General features: G+C 37.3%; 1 protein-coding gene and 1 pseudogene across 1 annotated transcript; one reads left to right on the top strand and one right to left on the bottom strand.

The window, feature by feature from the left end:
* Window positions 1-3,408: 3,408 nt before the first annotated feature.
* On the top strand, window positions 3,409-14,638 carry LOC148545190 (mitochondrial import inner membrane translocase subunit TIM23-1-like; annotated as a pseudogene).
* A 641-nt stretch (window positions 14,639-15,279) lies between these two features.
* Window positions 15,280-18,973, bottom strand: LOC107619138 (protein NDL1). The gene is made up of 11 exons (XM_016321363.3): window positions 18,540-18,973; window positions 18,299-18,398; window positions 17,970-18,067; window positions 17,635-17,723; window positions 17,318-17,378; window positions 17,157-17,243; window positions 16,791-16,868; window positions 16,655-16,711; window positions 16,458-16,513; window positions 16,143-16,278; window positions 15,280-15,802 (listed from the first exon to the last, which is right to left on the bottom strand). Exons 1-11 carry the CDS (start codon window positions 18,597-18,599, stop codon window positions 15,560-15,562), a joined length of 1,065 nt encoding a protein of 354 aa, XP_016176849.1. The 5' UTR covers window positions 18,600-18,973; the 3' UTR covers window positions 15,280-15,559.
* Between the last annotated feature and the right edge of the window lie 620 nt (window positions 18,974-19,593).

The raw sequence follows: 19,593 nt of genomic DNA on the forward strand, positions 1-19,593 counted from the left end.
TAGGGAGAGTTTTGAACTAGAAAGAGCTTTTAGGCATTATTAGAATTACTCTCTGTATTTTACTTTCTCTGCACTTCTAGATTAACTTTCAGAATGTACTCTCCATCTTTGCTTTCCATTCCCGGAGCTATGAACAACTAAATCCCTTTCATTGGGTTAGGGAGCTCTGTTGTAATTTGATGGATCAATAATAGTTTTCATTATTCTTCTTCTTTCTTTTCTCTTGATTTACTAGAAAGCTTTCAATCTTCATCCAATTGAGTAGTTATCTTGTAAAAGAAGCTATTCATACTTGGATTTCTTCTGAACCTTGGAAAAGGGATGAAGAGATCATGCTAGAAATGTTTGCTCATGTTTCACCAAATTGGGGTTTGGGCGGATATGGTGACATATAATTCTCCCAATACTTTGATTTGGAAATACATGTGGTATAATCAGTGACCACACTTCATCTCTTCTCATGAGCAATTAGACCAAGGAATTGGCTATTGATATGATTTGAGAGATTGAATTACCAAGGAATTGGAATTCAATCACTTAAGATTGCCAAGGAGATCAATGAATACATTGATTGAGGAAGAGATGAAAATGAACTTGATCCGGAGAATGCAACATCTCCTTAGCCCAATGAATTCCCCATTTCTGATCTTACCCATTCTCTTTACTTTATGCCATTTACCTTCATGCTAAACTTCCCTTCCCCATTTAAGATTCCGCAATTTACTTCCCGTTATTTATTTTCTACTATTTACTTTCCCACCATTTAATTTCCTGCAATTCTCAACTCACTTTCTGCTTAGCTCAACTAGAACATTCTTCCAATTAAAGTTGCTTGACCAATCAATCCCTATGGAATTTGACCTCACTCTACTGTGAGTTTTTACTTGACGACAATTCGGTATACTTGCCGAGGGAGATTTGTTAAGGGACAAGTTTTTGTGCATCAAGTTTATGGCGCCGTTGTCGGGGATTGATTTTGTATCAACAATGATTAAATTGGTGGATAACTTGATTGAGCATTTGTTTTTATTTTGTTTGATTTAAGTTCATTTGAGTAATTTACTTTCTGTTTAGCTATTTTCTTCCCTTTTCCCTACCCATTTTCTTAGTCTTTTACAATTCAGTCACTAACCCACTAACTGTTTGATATATTGCATCACTCACACTAACAGCATTTCTGTAGAAGTTACTGTCTGCACCTATCCTTCTTCCTTGTGCCTTGTTAGTTGTATGATAGGTAGAAGAAGCGGGGCTTCAACTTCCTTTGATTCTGAAACTGAGAGGACCTTCCTTAGATTAAGGAGGGAAGCAAGAGGAAAGAGAGTAGTTGGTGCTGAGGAAGAGGAAGAGTACTTTGAACCAGACATGGATGAGAATATGGAAAACCATCATGAAGAAGAGGCTCATAACCATGGCAGAGAAGGTCCAGCGCATCAGGCTGGGCAAGAGAGAAGAGTTCTGGGTTCTTACATCAACCCAAACCCAGGAAACTGTGGGAGTAGCATCCAAAGGCCAACCATACATGCAAACAACTTTGAACTAAAGCCACAGCTCATCACCCTTGTCCAGAACAATTGTTCATTCGGAGGAAGTGTCCAAGAAGACCCCAATCAACATCTAACCACCTTCCTGAGGATATGCGATACTGTGAAGTCTAATGGTGTTCATCCTGACACCTATAGACTACTTCTGTTTCCCTTCTCGCTCAAGGACAAAGCATCTAAATAGCTGGAATCCTTTCCAAAGGAGAGTTTAGCAACCTGGGAAGATGTGGTGAACAAGTTCTTGGCAAGATTCTATCCTCCTCAACGGATCAACAGGTTGAGAGCTGAGGTACAAACATTCAGGCAGCAGGATGGTGAGACTCTATATGAAGCATGAGAGAGGTTTAAAGACCTGACAAGAAGATGCCCGCCAGATATGTTCAATGAATGTGTACAGTTGTACATTTTCTATGAAGGCCTTTCGTATGAATCAAAGAATGCAGTAGACCACTCAGCCGGGGGATCTCTGAACAAGAAGAAGACCATTGAAGAAGCCATAGATGTCATTGAGACTGTAGTAGAGAATGACTACTTCTATGCTTCTGAAAGAGGCAACACTAGAGGAGTGATGGAGCTGAACAATGTGGATGCACTGCTAGCTCAAAACAAGATGATTACCAAGCAATTAGCTGACCTCACCAAGAAGATGGAGAGGAATCAAGTAGCAGCAATCACCACTTCAGCAGCAACCCAAGAAGGAGTGAATGAAGAAGCAGAGGGTGATCAGGAATAAGCCAACTACATTGGGAATTCACCTAGGCAGAATCATGACCCATACTCCAAAACGTATAATCCTGGTTGGAGGAACCACCCAAACTTTGGGTGGGAAAATCAACAAGACCAAGGCCAAGATCAGAGACGCCACAACCCCAACAACAATGCAACTCACCAACACTCCACACAGAGGTCATACCAACACCCACCCAACAACACTTCTCAACATCCATACCAAAGTCAAAATGACTCTTCTCATCCTTCCAATCTCAACTCTCCATCATCGGAAGAAAGACTATCAAGGATTGAGACTCTACTTGAAGGCATATGCAAGGAGATTCAAGATAGTAAGATGTTCCGAGAGGAAGTGCGATCTAACCTGCAAAATCAAGATGCTGCCATCAAGAAACTTGAGATACAAATTGGCTACCTATTCCAGCAAGCTCCTGGCCATGACCTTTGCAGCAACATTGAGTCAAGGCCAAGGGAGGAGTGTCAAGCCATCACCCTCAGAAGTGGGAAGGAACTGAAGGAGACTTCCAAGCAATCACAAGAGAAAGATTCAATTGGAAAGAAGGAGAAACAAGATGAAGTTCAAGTCCCCACCTCCAACTCACATCAAAAGGAAGGAGAGCTGAAGCCATATGTTCCGAAAGTCCCATATCCTCAACAACTAAAGAAGAAGGGGGATGACAGCCAATTCTCCAGATTTTTAGAAATCTTCAAGAAACTACAGATTAACATACCCTTTGTTGAAGTAATAGAGCAAATGCCGCTCTATGCCAAGTTCTTGAAGGAGTTGATGACCAAGAAGAAAAGCTGGAAGAACAACGATACTGTGATACTGACTGAAGAATGTAGTGCCATCATTCAGCATAAATTGCCCCAGAAAATGAAGGATCCTGGGAGCTTTCAGATTCTTTGTATTATAGGAGAAATAACAGTAGAAAAGGCTCTATGTGATCTAGGAGCCAGCATAAATCTGATGTCTGTAGCTATGATGAGAAAAATGAAGATTGAGGAGGCCAAACTAACAAAAATGGCCTTACAACTGGCAGACCGATCATTCAAGTTTCCTCACGGCATAGTGGAAGACTTGCTAGTAAAGATAGGAGACTTTATCTTTCCAGCAGACTTTGTAGTGTTGGACATGAAGGAAGGAGCTAAGTTTTCTATCATCTTGGGCAGACCATTCTTAGCTACTGCCGGAGCTGTCATCGATATCCAAAAGGGTGAACTGATTCTTAGACTACACAATGAAACAATGATGATCAATCTGTTCAAGGCCATGAACTATCCACAGGAACCATCGGGAGAATGTATGAGGTTAGACTCACTGGAAGATGTAGTACAAGAGACTTTTGAAGAAGAAGAACTTGAGGGATTAATAGAAGAGGAGGAATCAGCATCAAGCGAAGAAGCTGCAACAGTTGAGGTTCAAGTTTAGGGCACAATAGAGGAGAAGAATGGGAAGAAAGAAGCACCCAAACTTGAACTAAAGGCACTGCCACCCACTCTCAAGTATGCATATCTAGGAGAAAACGAAAGTTATCCAGTGATCATAAATTCATCCCTCAGCCAAGAACAAGAGGAAAAGCTACTTGAAGTATTGCAAAGGCACAAAGATGCCATAGGATGGACCCTTGCTGACTTGAAGGGAATCAGTTCGGCCATATGTATGCATAAAATACTGTTGGAAGATGATGCCAAACCATCCATTCAACCCCAAAGGAGGCTGAATCCAGCCATGAAGGAAGTGGTACAGAAAGAAGTCATGAAGTTGTAGCAAGAAAGAGTGATCTATCCGATCTCAGACAGCCCATGCGTCAACCCTGTGCAAGTTGTTCCAAAAAAAGGAGGAATCACTGTAGTCCCCAATGAGAAGAATGAACTAATCCCTACAAGGACCGTCACAGGATGGCGGATGTGCATAGACTACAGAAAACTCAACGAAGCTACACGAAAAGATCATTTCCCCCTTCCTTTCATGGATCAGATGCTGGAAAGACTTGTAGGACATGCATATTACTATTTTCTCGATGGTTATTCAGGATATAACCAAATAGTGGTTGATCCAAGAGACCAAGAGAAAACCTCCTTCACCTGCCCATATGGAGTGTTTGCCTACAGGCGCATGCCATTTGGGCTATGCAATGCACCTGCAACTTTCCAACGCTGCATGCTTTCCATTTTTTCAGATATGATAGAAAAATTCATCGAAGTTTTTATGGATGACTTCTCAGTATTCGGAGACTCTTTTCCTAATTGCCTGGATCACCTGGCCCTAGTATTAAAAAGATGTCAAGAAACTAATTTGGTCTTGAACTGGGAGAAATGTCACTTTATGGTGATAGGAGGAATAGTTCTTGGTCATAAGGTTTCTAACCAAGCCACTAAAGTGGACAGAGCCAAGGTGGAACTCATTGAAAAATTACCTCCACCAAGTGATGTCAAGGCAATTAGGAGTTTTCTAGGGCATGCTGGCTTTTACAGAAGGTTTATTAAAGATTTTTCAAAGATAGCCAAGCCCTTAAGCAATCTCCTTGTATCTGATACACCATTTATCTTTGATGAAAAGTGCATGCTGGAATTTGAAAACTTGAAAAAGAGGTTATCCTCTGCCCCTATCATTTCCCCACCTGACTGGAACCTACCATTTGAACTGATGTGCGATGCATCTGATTTTACAATTGGGGCAGTGTTAGGATAGAGGAAAGATAACTTGGTCCATGTGATATACTATGCCAGCAAAGTCCTCAATGATACTCAAAGAAACTATACCACTATTGAAAAGGAGTTGCTGGCAATAGTTTTTGCATTTGACAAGTTTAGATCATACCTCATTGGTGCCAAAGTGATTGTCTTCACAGATCACACAGCACTTAAATATTTGTTTGCCAAGCAAGAATCAAAACCAAGACTAATAAGATGGATCTTATTGTTGCAGGAATTCAATATTGAAATCAAAGACAAGAAAGGAATGGAGAACAAGGTAGCAGATCACCTATCCAGAATCCCTCATGATAAACGAGGAACACATGATACAAATGTAAATGAGTTCTTCCCAGATGAGCATTTGATGACGATTCACAGAGCACCCTGGTTTGCAGATATTACCAATTTTAAGGCAACTGGGGCTTTACATCCAGACATCAACAAACACCAGAAAAGAAAGCTCATCAAGGACGCAAAGTATTTTGTTTGGAATGAACCATATCTCTTCAAGAAGTGTTCAGATAGAATTCTGAGAAGATGTGTCTCAGAAGAAGAGGGACGAGAGGTCTTGTGGAACTGCCACAGCTCATGCTATGGAGGCCATTTTGGAGGGGACAGAACTGCAGTCAAGGTATTACAAAGCAGATTCTTTTGGCCCACCCTTTTCAAGGATGCCAAAGAACTGGTAAAGAATTGCAATGAATGTCAAAGAGCTAGAAACTTACCCAAAAGAAATGAGATGCCACAAAATTTAATCTTAGAACTGGAACTATTTGATGTATGGGGAATCGATTTCATGGGACCTTTCCTAACCTCATATTCAAACAAGTACATCTTGGTAGTAGTGGATTACGTTTCCAAGTGGGTAGAGGCTATTGCAACCCCAACGAATGATAACAAGGTGGTCATGAACTTCCTCAGAAAGAATATCTTTAGCCGGTTCGGAGTTCCACGAGCACTCATCAGTGATGGAGGGAGCCATTTTTGTAACAGACCACTAGAAGCTCTCCTCCTACGATACGGGGTGAAACACAAGATTTCCACGCCTTACCATCCCCAAACAAGTGGGAAAACTGAGATATCTAATAGAGAGCTAAAAAGGATTCTGGAAAAGACTGTGGGAGCATCAAGGAAGGATTGGTCAAAGAAGCTGGATGATGCTCTTTGGGCATACAGAACGGCATTCAAAACACCAATCGGGATGTCCCCATACCAACTGGTGTATGGAAAGGCTTGTCATCTACCATTGGAGCTGGAACACAAAGCCCTCTGGGCTCTCAAGCTGCTAAATTTTGATAGCACTGCTGCTGGTGAAAAGAGGGTCTTGCAGCTGCAAGAAATGGAGGAGTTCAGATCTCAAGCCTATGAAAATGCCAAGATTTATAAAGAAAAGGCAAAGAGAAGGCATGAACTCCATTTAACACCCAGAAGCTTCGAAGAAGGACAATAAGTGCTCCTCTACAATTCCAAATTAAGACTCTTCCCTGGGAAACTCAAATCAAGGTGGTCAGGACCCTTTCTTGTCACAAAGGTCTCACCGTATGGGCACATAGAAATCATGGAAGAAAGCTCAAAGAGGACGTTCACTGTTAACGGACAGAGGCTCAAACACTACATGGGCAACATGGGGGAAAACCCCAAAGTGAAGTATCACCTCAAGTGATGGAGAAATCGTCGAGCTAGTGACGCTAAAAGAGCGCTTCGTTGGGAGGCAACCCAACCTAAGGTAGTTTTCTTTTCATTTGCATTTTAATAAAAATCACAAGTAGTCTCCCCCGTATTGTGATGAGCTAAGTTTGGTGTTACACACCAAAACAATACAAAAGTGAGTGTGTAATTCTAAGTTTGGTGTTCCACCAAAGATTTCAGTTAGAATCACACTACACTCCTTCAAGGGCAAATTGCTAGATCCAACCAATCAGGGGAACCACTTAACAGTAGTTAGTTTGTAGTTGTCTTGCTGATAACAACACATGAGATTTTTTGCATGCATTCAACCTGCTGTATTAGGCAAGGAACTAAGTTTGGTGTTCACACACCAAGTTAAGTTCCGAAATGCACAAGCATACATGCATACTAACTATCTCTCAAGTGCTTTGGGGACAAGCAACTTCCAATAACTTTGCAGGGATTCAATCAATCTTTTGGAAAAACAGTGCACCATCATCCAAGGAAGCAAGGAAGGATGCAGAAGTTATGGACGATGACAACAAATGGGTAGCTGAAAGGCATCACCAAAAGGTTGTATTGTTACTTGATTCCATATGCTTGGAAATAATCAATTTGGAAGTCTGAATGTGCCCTTGATTAATAGTCACTCTTTAAGCTTAATTCACTAGAATTTGATGTTTGTTTTTGCTTAGGTCTATGCTTGCTAGTCAAGTTGCCTGTTTTCATTTTCATCTTGCTTATTGTATGCTTATCCTTTTAAGCTAAATAAAAAAAAAGAGATGTTATGAAAAACCAGAGTGATGTTCAAGTTGTGGAGTAGGTTCTTAAATTTGAGGTGTAGTAATCACTTAGCTAAGTTGGTTCACCAACAAGGTGGGAAGGCAACTATCTGTCCTGAATCATATACTTGAAACACACCCCATGAGACTAGCTAAATAATAAGATCCTAATAAGAAAAAGGAAAAGAACAATAAGAGTTGAAAAAGAAAGAAAAGTTAATAAAGAATAAGGCTAGGCACCAAGGGCTTGAAACTTGAGGGATGTGTTTGTGGTGCTCTTGTACCAAGGATCTGCTTGGATGAATAAGTTCTTAGGAGTGCTTCATCACTTGGTAACTTGGGTTAACTAACCCGGGATTATCAACTGAAAATCCACTATCAAGAGCAACCTTGCTACAGAACATTTAGTAACCCAAAGAGGTGCTGGACACCAAGACCTCAAGGAAAGAAAATAACAAACCATGTGCCTATGGTGTGCATGTATAGGGGAGAGAGACTTGAAGGAGTAAGTCCTTAGGGGTGTTTCAACACCTAGCACCTTGAACCAACTGGTTCAGGAGTGTTGGCTGAAAGCTTATCTTAAAGAGTCGCCCCCTCACAAAACACTTAGCCTAAGGATGAAATAAACCTTGGAAAGACAAAAGGGATCAATAAATAAAAGTCTCAAAGGGTGCAATCAAGTGAGTATTCCAAGGCATGATAAAGTTCTGAAAGCCAGTAAAGGAATGAACCTAAGTTGCTATGCATGAAACCCCATAAAACCAAGAACATGACTTCCACAATAATGATTCATTCATCTTGTCATTTCATTCATCATTCTCTTGTTCCAGTACTTGCTTAGGGACAAGTAAGCTTTAAGTTTGGTGTTGTGATGCCAGGCATTTTGGCCAGTTTCACTGACCTTTTCTTTATGGTTTTAAGGTAGTTTCATGCAATTTCTTAGGAAATAAGCAAGTTTTGGGTAAATAATTACTTACATCTTGATTCAAGCAAACATTGTGAATTTTACATGATTTCATGAGAATTATGCATGAATTAAAGGACAAATTGAATGATGCGTGTATCATAACTTGGATTAGAGCTTTGATGCACTTTATTGCTTGATTTCAGGATAAAGGAAGCAAGGAAGAACCACGTTAGTAGCCATGTTAGTCTAGCTAACGTGGAATGAAGGCTAGCTTGCAATGTTAATGAGAAAAGTGATTGCCAATAACGCCTTCGTGAGCCATCATAGCCCACGTCAGTTGCTACGTTAACTATGCTAACGTGGAAGAGAAGTAGAACTCCAACGTTAGTGGTAAAAGTAAGTGCCACTAACGTTCCAAAAGGGGCAATTGGCCACGTTAAGAGCTACGTTAACTTAGTTAACGTGAGCTCTAACGTGGAAGAAGAAGATGATGCCAACGTTAATGACACTCACCTTTGTCACTAACGTTGGACTAAGCCCATATTGGCTACATTAAAAGCCACGTTAACCTAGTTAACGTGGACTCTAATGTGGAGGGAGCAAGAATCACCAACGTTAGTGACACTCACCTTTGTCACTAACGTTGGATTTAGCCACTATAAGCCACGTTAGTTGCCACGTTAATTACATTAACGTGGAAGCTAATGTGGAGAAGAGGGACGATGAGCCAACGTTAGTGACACTCATCTTTGTCACTAACGTTGGAGATGGCTATCAATACCACGTTAGAAGTCACGTTAACCTAGTTAACGTGAACTCTAACGTGGGAAGTAGGGGCGTTCTGAAGCATTAGTGACAAACGTAAGTGTCACTAACACTCTTGAAGATTTAGCAAGCCTACGTTAAAGGCCACGTTAACTATTCTAACGTGAACTCTAACGTTGGGAGAAAGGGGTACTCTCAACGTTATTGAAAAAGGTAAACCCCAGTAACTTTTGCAAAAGGCCAAGGGTCAACGTTAGTGGTCACGTTAGTGCCACTAACATTGAAGTTAACGTGGACCACTTTGGGTTAGGAACGTTAGTGAAAAAGGTGATTGTCACTAACATTCTCAACCCCACATTTTCACTTAACGTTAACACCACTAACGCCCTAAGCTAAAGTCCCTGCCTACTTCACACTTTCTCTGCAAGTAAAGCTGAGCCCACTGAAGAAGATAACTGCTTCAACTCAAGATCCAAAGGCCCATATCCAAGACTTGAAGAGCCAACTAGAAGATCAGAAGAATAGTATAAATAGGGAGAGCTTTGAACTAGAAAGAGCTTTTAGGCATTATTAGAATTACTCTCTGTATTTTACTTTCTCTGCACTTCTAGTTTAACTTTCAGAATGTACTCTCCATCTTTGCTTTCCATTCCCGGAGCTATGAACAACTAAACCCCTTTCATTGGGTTAGGGAGCTCTGTTGTAATTTGATGGATCAATAATAGTTTTCATTATTCTTCTTCTTTCTTTTCTCTTGATTTTACTAGAAAGCTTTCAATCTTCATCCAATTGAGTAGTTATCTTGGAAAAGAAGCTATTCATACTTGGATCTCTTCTGAACCTTGGAAAAGGGATGAAGAGATCATGCTAGAAATGTTTGCTCATGTTGCACCAAATTGGGGTTTGGGCGGATATGGTGACATATAATTCTCCCAATACTTTGATTTGGAAATACATGTGGTATAATCAGTGACCACACTTCATCTCTTCTCATGAGCAATTAGACCAAGGAATTGGCTATTGATCTGATTTGAGAGATTGAATTACCAAGGAATTGGAATTCAATCACTTAAGATTGCCAAGGAGATCAATGAATTGCATTGATTGCGGAAGAGATGAAAATGAACTTGATCCGGAGAATGCAACATCTCCTAAGCCCAATGAATTCCCCATTTCTGATCTTACCCATTCTCTTTACTTTATTCCATTTACCTTCATGCTAAACTTTCCTTCCCCATTTAAGATTCTGCAATTTACTTCCCGTCATTTATTTTCTGCTATTTACTTTCTCGCCATTTAATTTCCTGCAATTCTCAACTCACTTTCTGCTTAGCTCAACTAGAACATTCTTCCAATTAAAGTTGCTTGACCAATCAATCCCTGTGGGATTCAACCTCACTCTACTGTGAGTTTTTACTAGACGACAATTCGGTATACTTGCCGAGGGAGATTTATTAAGGGACAAGTTTCCGTGCATCAAGTGCTTAGGGTCACGGCCAAGAATCATAAAGTAGCTGTGTTCAAGAATCAACATACTGAACTAGGAGAATCAATAACACTATCTGAATTCTGAGTTCCTATAGATCCAACCATTCTGAACTTCAAAGGATAAAGTGAGATGCCAAAACTATTCAGAGACAAAAAGCTACTAGTCCCGCTCATCTAATTGGAGCTAAGTTTCATTGATATCTTGGAATTTATAGTATATTCTCTTCTTTTTATTCTATTTGATTTTCAGTTGCTTGGGGACAAGCAACAATTTAAGTTTGGTGTTGTGATGAGCAGATAATTTATACGCTTTTTGGCATTGTTTTTAGGTAGTTTTTAGTATGATTTAGTTAGTTTTTACCATATTTTTATTAGTTTTTATGCAAAATTCACATTTCTGGACTTTACTATGAGTTTGTGTATTTTTCTGTGATTTCATGTATTTTCTGGCTGAAATTGAGAGACCTGAGCAAAAATCTGATTCAGAGGCTGAAAAAAAACTGTAGATGCTGTTGGATTCTGACCTCCCTGCACTCGAAATGGATTTTATGGAGCTACAAAAACCCAATTGGCGCACTCTCAATTGCGTTGGAAAGTAGACATTAAGGGCTTTCCAGAAATATATAATATTCCATACTTTGTCCGAGTTTTGACAATGCAAACTGGCATTTATACGCCAACTTCCTGCCCTATTCTGAAATTAAACGCCAGAAACAGGTTACAAACCAGAGTTAAACGCCACAAATAGGCTACGACCTGGCGTTTAACTCCAAGAGAAGCCTATACACGTGTGAAGCTCAATGCTCAGCCCAAACACACATCAAGTGGGCCCTGGAAGTGGATTTCTACACTATCTATCTTAGTTTACCCATTTTCTGTAAACCTAGGTCACTAGCTTAGTATAAAAACTACTTTTAAAGACTTACTATGTAACTCATGACATTTTACACACTTCACATTGTATTTCTGATGGCATGAGTCTCTAAACCCCATGATTGGGGTGAGGAGCTCTGCTGTGTTTCGATGAATTAATGCAATTACTACTGTTTTTCATTCAATCACGCTTGTTTCTATTCTAAAATATTCACTCGCACTTCACCCTGATGAATGTGATGATCCGTGACACTCATCATCATTCTCACCTATGAACGCGTGCCTGACAACCACCTCCGTTCTATCTGCACTAGCTTGAGTGTGTATCTCTTAGCCTCCTGGTTCACGATCAGAGTCTTCGTGGTATAGGCTAGAATTATTGGCGGCCATTCCTGAGATCCGGAAAGTCTAAACCTTGTCTGTGGTATTATGAGTAGGGTCTGGGAAGGGATGACTGTGACGAGCTTCAAAATCGCGAGTGTTGGGCGTAGTGATAGACGCAATAGAATTAATGGATTATATTCCAACATGAGTGAGAATCGACAGATGATTAGCAATGCGGTGACAGCGCATTTGGACCATTTTCACTAAGAGGATGGATGGTAGCCATTGACAACGGTGATCCACCAACATACAGCTTGCCATGGAAGGAACCTTGCATGCGTGAAGAAGAAGATAGTAGAAAAGCAGAGATTCAGAAGACAGAGCATCTCCAAAATCTCAATCTATTCTCCATTACTGCATAACAAGTATCATTTATTTTATGTTAATTACTTTTCATAAACCCAACCATTTTTATTAATAATTTTCTGACTAAGAATTACAAAATAACCATAGCTTGCTTCAAGCCGACAATCTCCGTGGGATCGATCCTTACTCACGTAAGGTATTACTTGGACGACCCAGTGCACTTGCTGGTTAGTTGTGCGAAATTACAAAAGTGTGATTGTGATTTCGTGCACCAGGAAGCTAGATTAAGCACTTTTAATTACCTTGTTAATTCCTTTCATTTCAATTCTTTAGTTCGCTTAATTCTTTCTATTTTTGATTTGATCATTTTAGCTGTTCATTGTTCATATTTCCATTTTTTACTACTCTATTAACTGTTTGATTAATTGTATCAACCAAACTAACCACCAGTCTTAACAAGAAGTGATTCCTTCACTTGTCCTCTGTCTGCTGTTTATTGAATGTATGACATGTAGAAGAGGAGAAACTTCATCCTCTTTTGATAGTGAACCTGAGAGGACCTTCCTGAGATTAAGGAAGGAAGCAAGCGGTAAAGGAATAGTTGGAGAGGAAGTAGTGGAGGAAGATCTGGGAGTTACTATGGAGGAAGATGTGAACTAAAGAAAATAGTTAGTGAACTAAAGAAAATAAAGAATTAAAAGCAATTAAATGACTAAACCAAGAAAAAAATGTCTAATTTAGATAATCAATCAATGGTAGTTTATTAATCACTGTTAATGCAACGCCGCCAAAAATTTGATACGGAATTTACAAATTGATATCCGCAAAACTACCGGCAAGTGCACCTGATCGCACCAACTAATACTATAGTGAGTGGGTTATCGTTCCCACCAGGATTAAGGAATTAAGCAAGCAATGATTGATTAAGTATTCTAGTTAAACAATTCATAATTTGATGATGAATAATTAATAATAGAAACATGAAATTTAAATGACATGAGCAAGAAGTAAATGAAAGCAATAAATGACTTGAATATAAAGAACGAAAATGTAAATGACTGAAAATTTAATTGCATGAATGTAAATACTGGAAATATAAATTTTAGGAATAGTAAATTGCAAGAATGTAAATAAAGCAACGTAAATTCACATTAATTGAAAGCCAATGACTAATCTATCACGGATCAAAGCTCCATTTAAGGATTTGTCGCAGGACAATGGGTTGCTGGATCGACAAGATGGAATTTGAACCTCGGACACTTTCTTAAGCAGACTAATGAACTAACCATTAGACCAACCTAACTTGGTTTGATTAAAAATTATATTATAACAATTGACAATTATAATAATTGACAATTAATATAATTATAATGATTGAAAATATTAATGATAGACACTTAGTATAATTATGTATTAAATGCTAATTTTTATATAATTATAAAAAATATATTTTTTTAAAATAAATTGAGAAGAGAGAAGTATACATGCTGACAGCAACATGCCATGTTAGTAATATTGATGCCAGAATACTATCCGTTATAGAATAATATAATGATGATGAAAATAATAAATAAGTAAATAAAAAAATTAATAAAAATCTGTAAATTTAAAAAAATAATAGAATAAGTACTTATTTGGATGTCATTAAATTGATAAAAAAATATTTTTTATTAATTTTTTTTTTATTTTTTATCGTGTTTAGTAAATTTTAATTATAAAAATAGAAGTACTAAAATAATATAATTTTTAAAATATTTTTTGTTTCAAAAAAAAATATTTTTTACATAATAAATAAATATTTTTATACTATTACGTCCAAATATAATTAAAAATTAAAAAAAAATTTACATAAAATTATTTTTATTATTTTATAAAATCTTTTAAAAAAATTTACTAACAAGTGGCCGAATTCTCGTTTCCTCGCTAATAACTTGTTTGTTGGTTAAAAGGCAAAAGTGTCCAAAACCGTCCAACTAACAATTACCGTCCCTTAAACCCTACGCCAGAACCTTCAACTGAAGTGTCTAAACCTCTTCTTTCTCTCTCTCCACGATCGCAACTTTCATTAAACATCAACAAGAACCAGAACAGGCGCTTCTACCACCCTGACCAGACCTCAACGTCCCAATTCAGAATACTTCGCCGGAGAATCTCTTCCCAGAACTGGGTAATAGACCGTTCCTGTAGCGAAAAGCTCACCTACTACACTGTCATCGCCTACCTCACCATCGACGGAGTCCTCAATTCGGGGGGTCAAAGTAACAGCAGGTTTAGAAACTCGCTTGGAACGTTGGGCTTGATCTTCTCTGTCACAGAGGTACGATCCAGTATTTCACCGACAGTGATGACATTGTAAACAGGGCCGCCGCTGGGATCGTCACTGGTGCTCTGTATAAGATGGCGAGGGCTAAGGTGGGCTGCGATTCCGGAGTCTTCGGTGTATTGCAGCAGCGGCTACTGTGGCCGGGACGAGGAAATATGTTCCGTTATAGGTATAGGGATAGGTTTGATCTTCATGAGAATAGAATTGGAGATGATTGGAATGCCAAGGGTTGGTGTTCTGGCCCTTTTTTTTTCTTACCTCTTTTATCTAGTTACTCACTGCATAATTTGATGTTGGCATTTAGCTGCTTGTCATTGATTAACATGTAAATGTTGAAATTACCACTTCAATCTTACATGGGATAACAAACTATTCTTTTAAATATCATGTTGAGAGATTATTTTTGATAAATTTCTTGTTTGACTAATCAGTTTGTGTAGGCATTCACCATCAATCTACTAATAGGAATAGGAAATAAGGAAATTCTTGTGATCATTATCGATTTAAGCCAGCTGCTATGATTTTCTTTTTCATGTGTCATGATTACTTATACTTGATGTACAACACAATTGTGCTATTGTTTTGAATTCAATGCTTCACATAATAAGTGTTTTACTTTAGTATTAATTTGTATATAATATATATATATATATATATATATATATATATCTTACTGTATCCGCCATTTCGGACATTTGTCGCAACGCTATAGTTTTATGGCATTTTTTGCCGTTCTCTTAAAAGAATAAAAATGTATTGTTATCTCTTAGATCTAGGAGATCCTTAAACATCTGAAAGCAGATATTTCCAGAAAAAGGGCCTGTCCTCAAAAGCCACCTTCAGAAAAAGAATATCCTATTGTCAACTATAACGTAGCAACATACCTCTCACTATGTTTACACTGAGAGAAAATACATCGATTTTGTAAGACACGATTTTGTAAGACACGATCACTAGTCTTGGTCCACCGACATAATCAAAGAATATATCCTAAACTAGCAAAATATTGTACATTCAACAATAGCTATAGCTATATATTATGTGCAATACTAAGAGCTTACACTCCACTGCAGCATTGAGCAGAACGAAGTCAGATTTCAACATCAACCCTAGTTCGGATAGGCTTGAGCTTAATTCCTAAACTTGCCGGAGAGAGGAGTTCTGGCGCTATGCATGAATGATTACCAGAGGGGCTGGCTGGATTCGAGCCATTGCTTGATGATGAAGCAAAATATTGTTGTCTTTGGTAGCCAAAACCCATCAAGAAACACTCAAGTGGAAATATCATGGAATTTGGATGCTCTTCTGTTACTAGTGAGCCACAAGCTTGAACCTGAGCAGGTAAGCAACATCGTTATGCTACATTCTAATATTGTTTCCCTTTGTCTTTCTCAACTAGATTTTCATTTCCTCGTTCAAGAGTGATGTTCCTAAAGTAGTTCTCAAAAAGATTAATTTTGCCTATCAAATTCATCCAGCAGTCAATTGGGTTTGACAGGGGTGACAGGTGAAAAATTGTCAACAAAGAACGATGGTAATAATTTTGGGTATATCAGATGAATAATTAATCTCTTTATGAGTTATTTTGTCTGCAAAGCAACATTTCAATGACTACTTTAATACTCCACTTTTTTTCCCTTGTTTTTCATATAATGAATGGAAGGACTAACTACCTCAACAAGTGCACAGATTTTCCGGTCAATTTTTGTGCTCATGTAGACAGATTCAGCATGGAAGGGACTACTTTCACCTGCAAATATGAGTGTCTTACATTGCAAGTTCTTCAGACCCTCAGTGAGATCCTGCCTTCTGCAAGTTCATGTAAAAAAGGAATTATAATTTGCTAAGTTTTCTGTCAGTCATAATATATGGAAAATCTTTTGATATCTTTTATTACACATGCTAGATTATAAATGTATTACATTGGAGGCAACAACAAAAAGCAAAGGAAAAACATCACTAGTTAGTAAAAAAAAAATATAACTTACACATTAATTGCTTGAAGAAAACGCATAACATTCAAGCTTTGCCTTTCATCCAGAAGCTGTAATTATATTTCAAAGAGGATCCACATGTCAGGATTGTACAAAGATTAATTCCTGGATAGCTATTTTTATGTGCTCAAGGGTGAAGGTGAAGAATATATGAATATGTTTTTTCTAAAACAAGACTAATATTTACATACCCGTCGGCAAGTTAGGATTATGTCTGATTCTGCTCCCTGGACACTGCCCCTAAGTTCCTGAAAGACATGTTAGGAATATTGTCACATGTCGAAATGATTCAAGCTTCGCAACAGAAAAAGAAAGAAAATGGCATACCTTGCTGAAGTAACGCTGCAGAAGGCATTCCTTAAGTAAGCTGCACATGCCGTAGAAGTATAATAAATTCATTAAGACCTGCACAAATTGATATAGAAAAACCTTAGGCAGCAATTTTTTGTCTTCTTCCTTTTGTTTTAGATCTTTGAGGTATCTACAGAATTGATATGCAAAAATGCTGAAAAGGTTTCTTAATACTATGGAAGACACCATGTCTACTGCAGTTTTTAAATTGCTTTGCTCTGTTGCTGCTTATTTATATGAGTATCCTTGCCAGTTATAAGGTTACTAACTTCCTTAATCTAGTTCTTCATACTTCAATTGATAACATATTATGAAAGTTATACTGCCGACAGGGATAAGAACCTTGTTGTAGAGCCATTCGGCCCATGAAGGCGCTCTACAGATAGGTGTAACAAGAATCAATCCAAGCACGCGCTCCTTGTATTTCATCTGCCAAATAAGATAAATCATGATGAGTTACGAAAACTAGATTGTTACAATTATAACTCAGTTTTGATACTTACTGCAAATAGTGTCAGGATGTAAGCACCAGCAGTTACACCCAAGCACAGAACCTCTTTCAGCCTGATTAAAGGCAGTGTTGGACAAATGTGAGAACATTAGAGAAGTTTGTTTAATCATAACACGATAAGAATGGCATGGGGAAAAAAAATACTAAGTTCCTTTACATTGAGATGTTATAGATGTATTCCTTTACTAGTTTTAATGCATGACAACAATTGCTAACATATTCTTGTAGTGAAAAATATGTCCTCAAGGTCCACTGTGAGAAACTAAATCTTTATGCTAAGAAAAACGCAAACATATGATCTTTACATACCCAAAGAAATCAAGAACTTCTGCAACTTGGTCTGCAAGGTCATCCACACAGAGCAATGGCTCGTCCGACGAAATCACATCGGCTCCCAACTGCAATAACTCTTAACTCTTAAGCAAATGAGAAAGAGTCTATTAGACTCTATGAGCTACTGCGCAGAGAGCATTCATGACTTTTTTTTTTGTTTCAAGAATTTGAGGAACGCAAATCAATACCAAAGCTACGAAACTGGTTTATAATAAATTACTATTTCATGGAAGTGAAAAATGCATCAAAGTTCAGATAAAAATTGATAATTGAAGAGCATTAGAATGTAAAAATTCCCTACTAATACTGACCTCATGGCCAGGAGCATCAATGTGATAAATGCAGAAGTTATGAAGCAACAAAGAAGCAGCTTCTGGGCAGAACAACAGACCCTGGAAACAAGATACATCTGCATAAAAGGAACTTTTCTTTTTTATTTTTCAAAACTTCACAATTCTCAAACACATTCTCCCAATACAAAGACCTGCTTTAATTTTGCTTCCAATCCTCAAAACATTTCTATCCAAAAAAAAGACGAGGCATTTTCCCTCAAGTTCAAAATGGAAATAAACTTAACAAAACCGAAATTACTAAAAACAAATAAAATTAGAAAAAGAATATACAATATAATATATCATACAATTAAGAGCCACATCTGGGTAGGTTATTAAAGCTGGCTTTTCTTGATCCCCACAAACAAGCACAGAAACTGAACCTTTACTTGTTTTAACCGTGAATTCCTGCAATACACACACACACAATCTAAGTTAAATTAAATACAAAAATTGTAATAATGTTTAGTTTACAAAATTCCACTCTTTTATTATACACATGAAAACTGAAAATGTAGAATCTAAAAATGCAATTAGAAAAACCGTTACCTTTCCACCTAAAGGTATCAAATCAATGTCAATGGAGAGTGAGTCACTTGACTCGCCCATGACTCACTCCTACGCATTCAATGTAACTGCAAAGCAGAGAGGCTCAATGATTTTCGAAGCTCTTGCTTTCTTCTTCTTCTTCTTCTTCTTTGTTTCTTTGCTGTCGTTGTTGATTGGTGGTGTTAAATTACGGTCTCAAGTCACAACCCCTTCCTTATTTGAAGGGAAAACCCGCACGAGCGACCTTTCTTTAAAAAAAAATTAAGAAATTGAAAAAGTGGAAAGGTTTTTCCAGAGATTCAGATTCAGAAGTAGTACTAGATTTTTATTTTTACAGTGGCTGTCGTATAGTAGAATTCAGTGACCGTTGGAACAAAATTGGGCTAAAAGGGACATTTTACTAATTTATACACAGTTTAAAAAACAAATATTTTAATTTTATTATACTGATGTAATGTAAAATATTTTATAGATTAGTATATGTTTCTTTGAATGTTTTTCACATCCTTAATATAAAACATAATTATTTTTATTAATATAATATTATATAATTAAATGCTTTAGTGCTTTACACTATATCGATATTAAATTAAAAAAATATATATTTCGGTTTGCATATCTAATGTCTCTAATATTTTAGATAAACATAAATTTAGGGATAAAGCTTTCCTCAATATATAGATATTTTACTTGTTATTCAAATTATTTTAAACAAATTTGTATTTTTTTGAAGTATTTCTATATTTTTTTAATGGGTGAAATATAAGATACCATATATATCAACACATTTATAGTAAACTTTAATAAGATATATGCACATATGATTTTTTTTAAATTTCTCATTATATCTTTTAATTTGATAGATTAAGATTTAATTTATCATAAATTTAAATTTTATTTAAAAATTTATCATAATTAATAAATTATTGTGCATACTAAATAAAATTTAAACCTTCACCACTTACTAAAAGAATGAATGAATTAAACATTCGTTGAATTTAAATTAATTATATACATATACACTGTATAATACATTAATACCGTATCACAAAAT

This window comes from Arachis ipaensis, chromosome B9 (genome assembly GCF_059453495.1).
Source record: "Arachis ipaensis isolate K30076 ecotype BB chromosome B9, ASM5945349v1, whole genome shotgun sequence".
Classification (NCBI taxonomy): domain Eukaryota; kingdom Viridiplantae; phylum Streptophyta; class Magnoliopsida; order Fabales; family Fabaceae; genus Arachis; species Arachis ipaensis.

Excerpts from the sequence above, each read along its gene's own strand:
- LOC107619138 (XM_016321363.3), bottom strand. The coding sequence starts at position 18,599 with ATGGGCGAGTCAAGTGACTCACTCTCCATTGACATTGATTTGATACCT. Across the intron at positions 16,712-16,790 it reads TGCAGCGTTACTTCAGCAAG|GAACTTAGGGGCAGTGTCCA; the intron begins GTATGCCATTTT and ends CATGTCTTTCAG. Across the intron at positions 16,514-16,654 it reads TAATCCTAACTTGCCGACGG|CTTCTGGATGAAAGGCAAAG; the intron begins GTATGTAAATAT and ends ATATAATTACAG.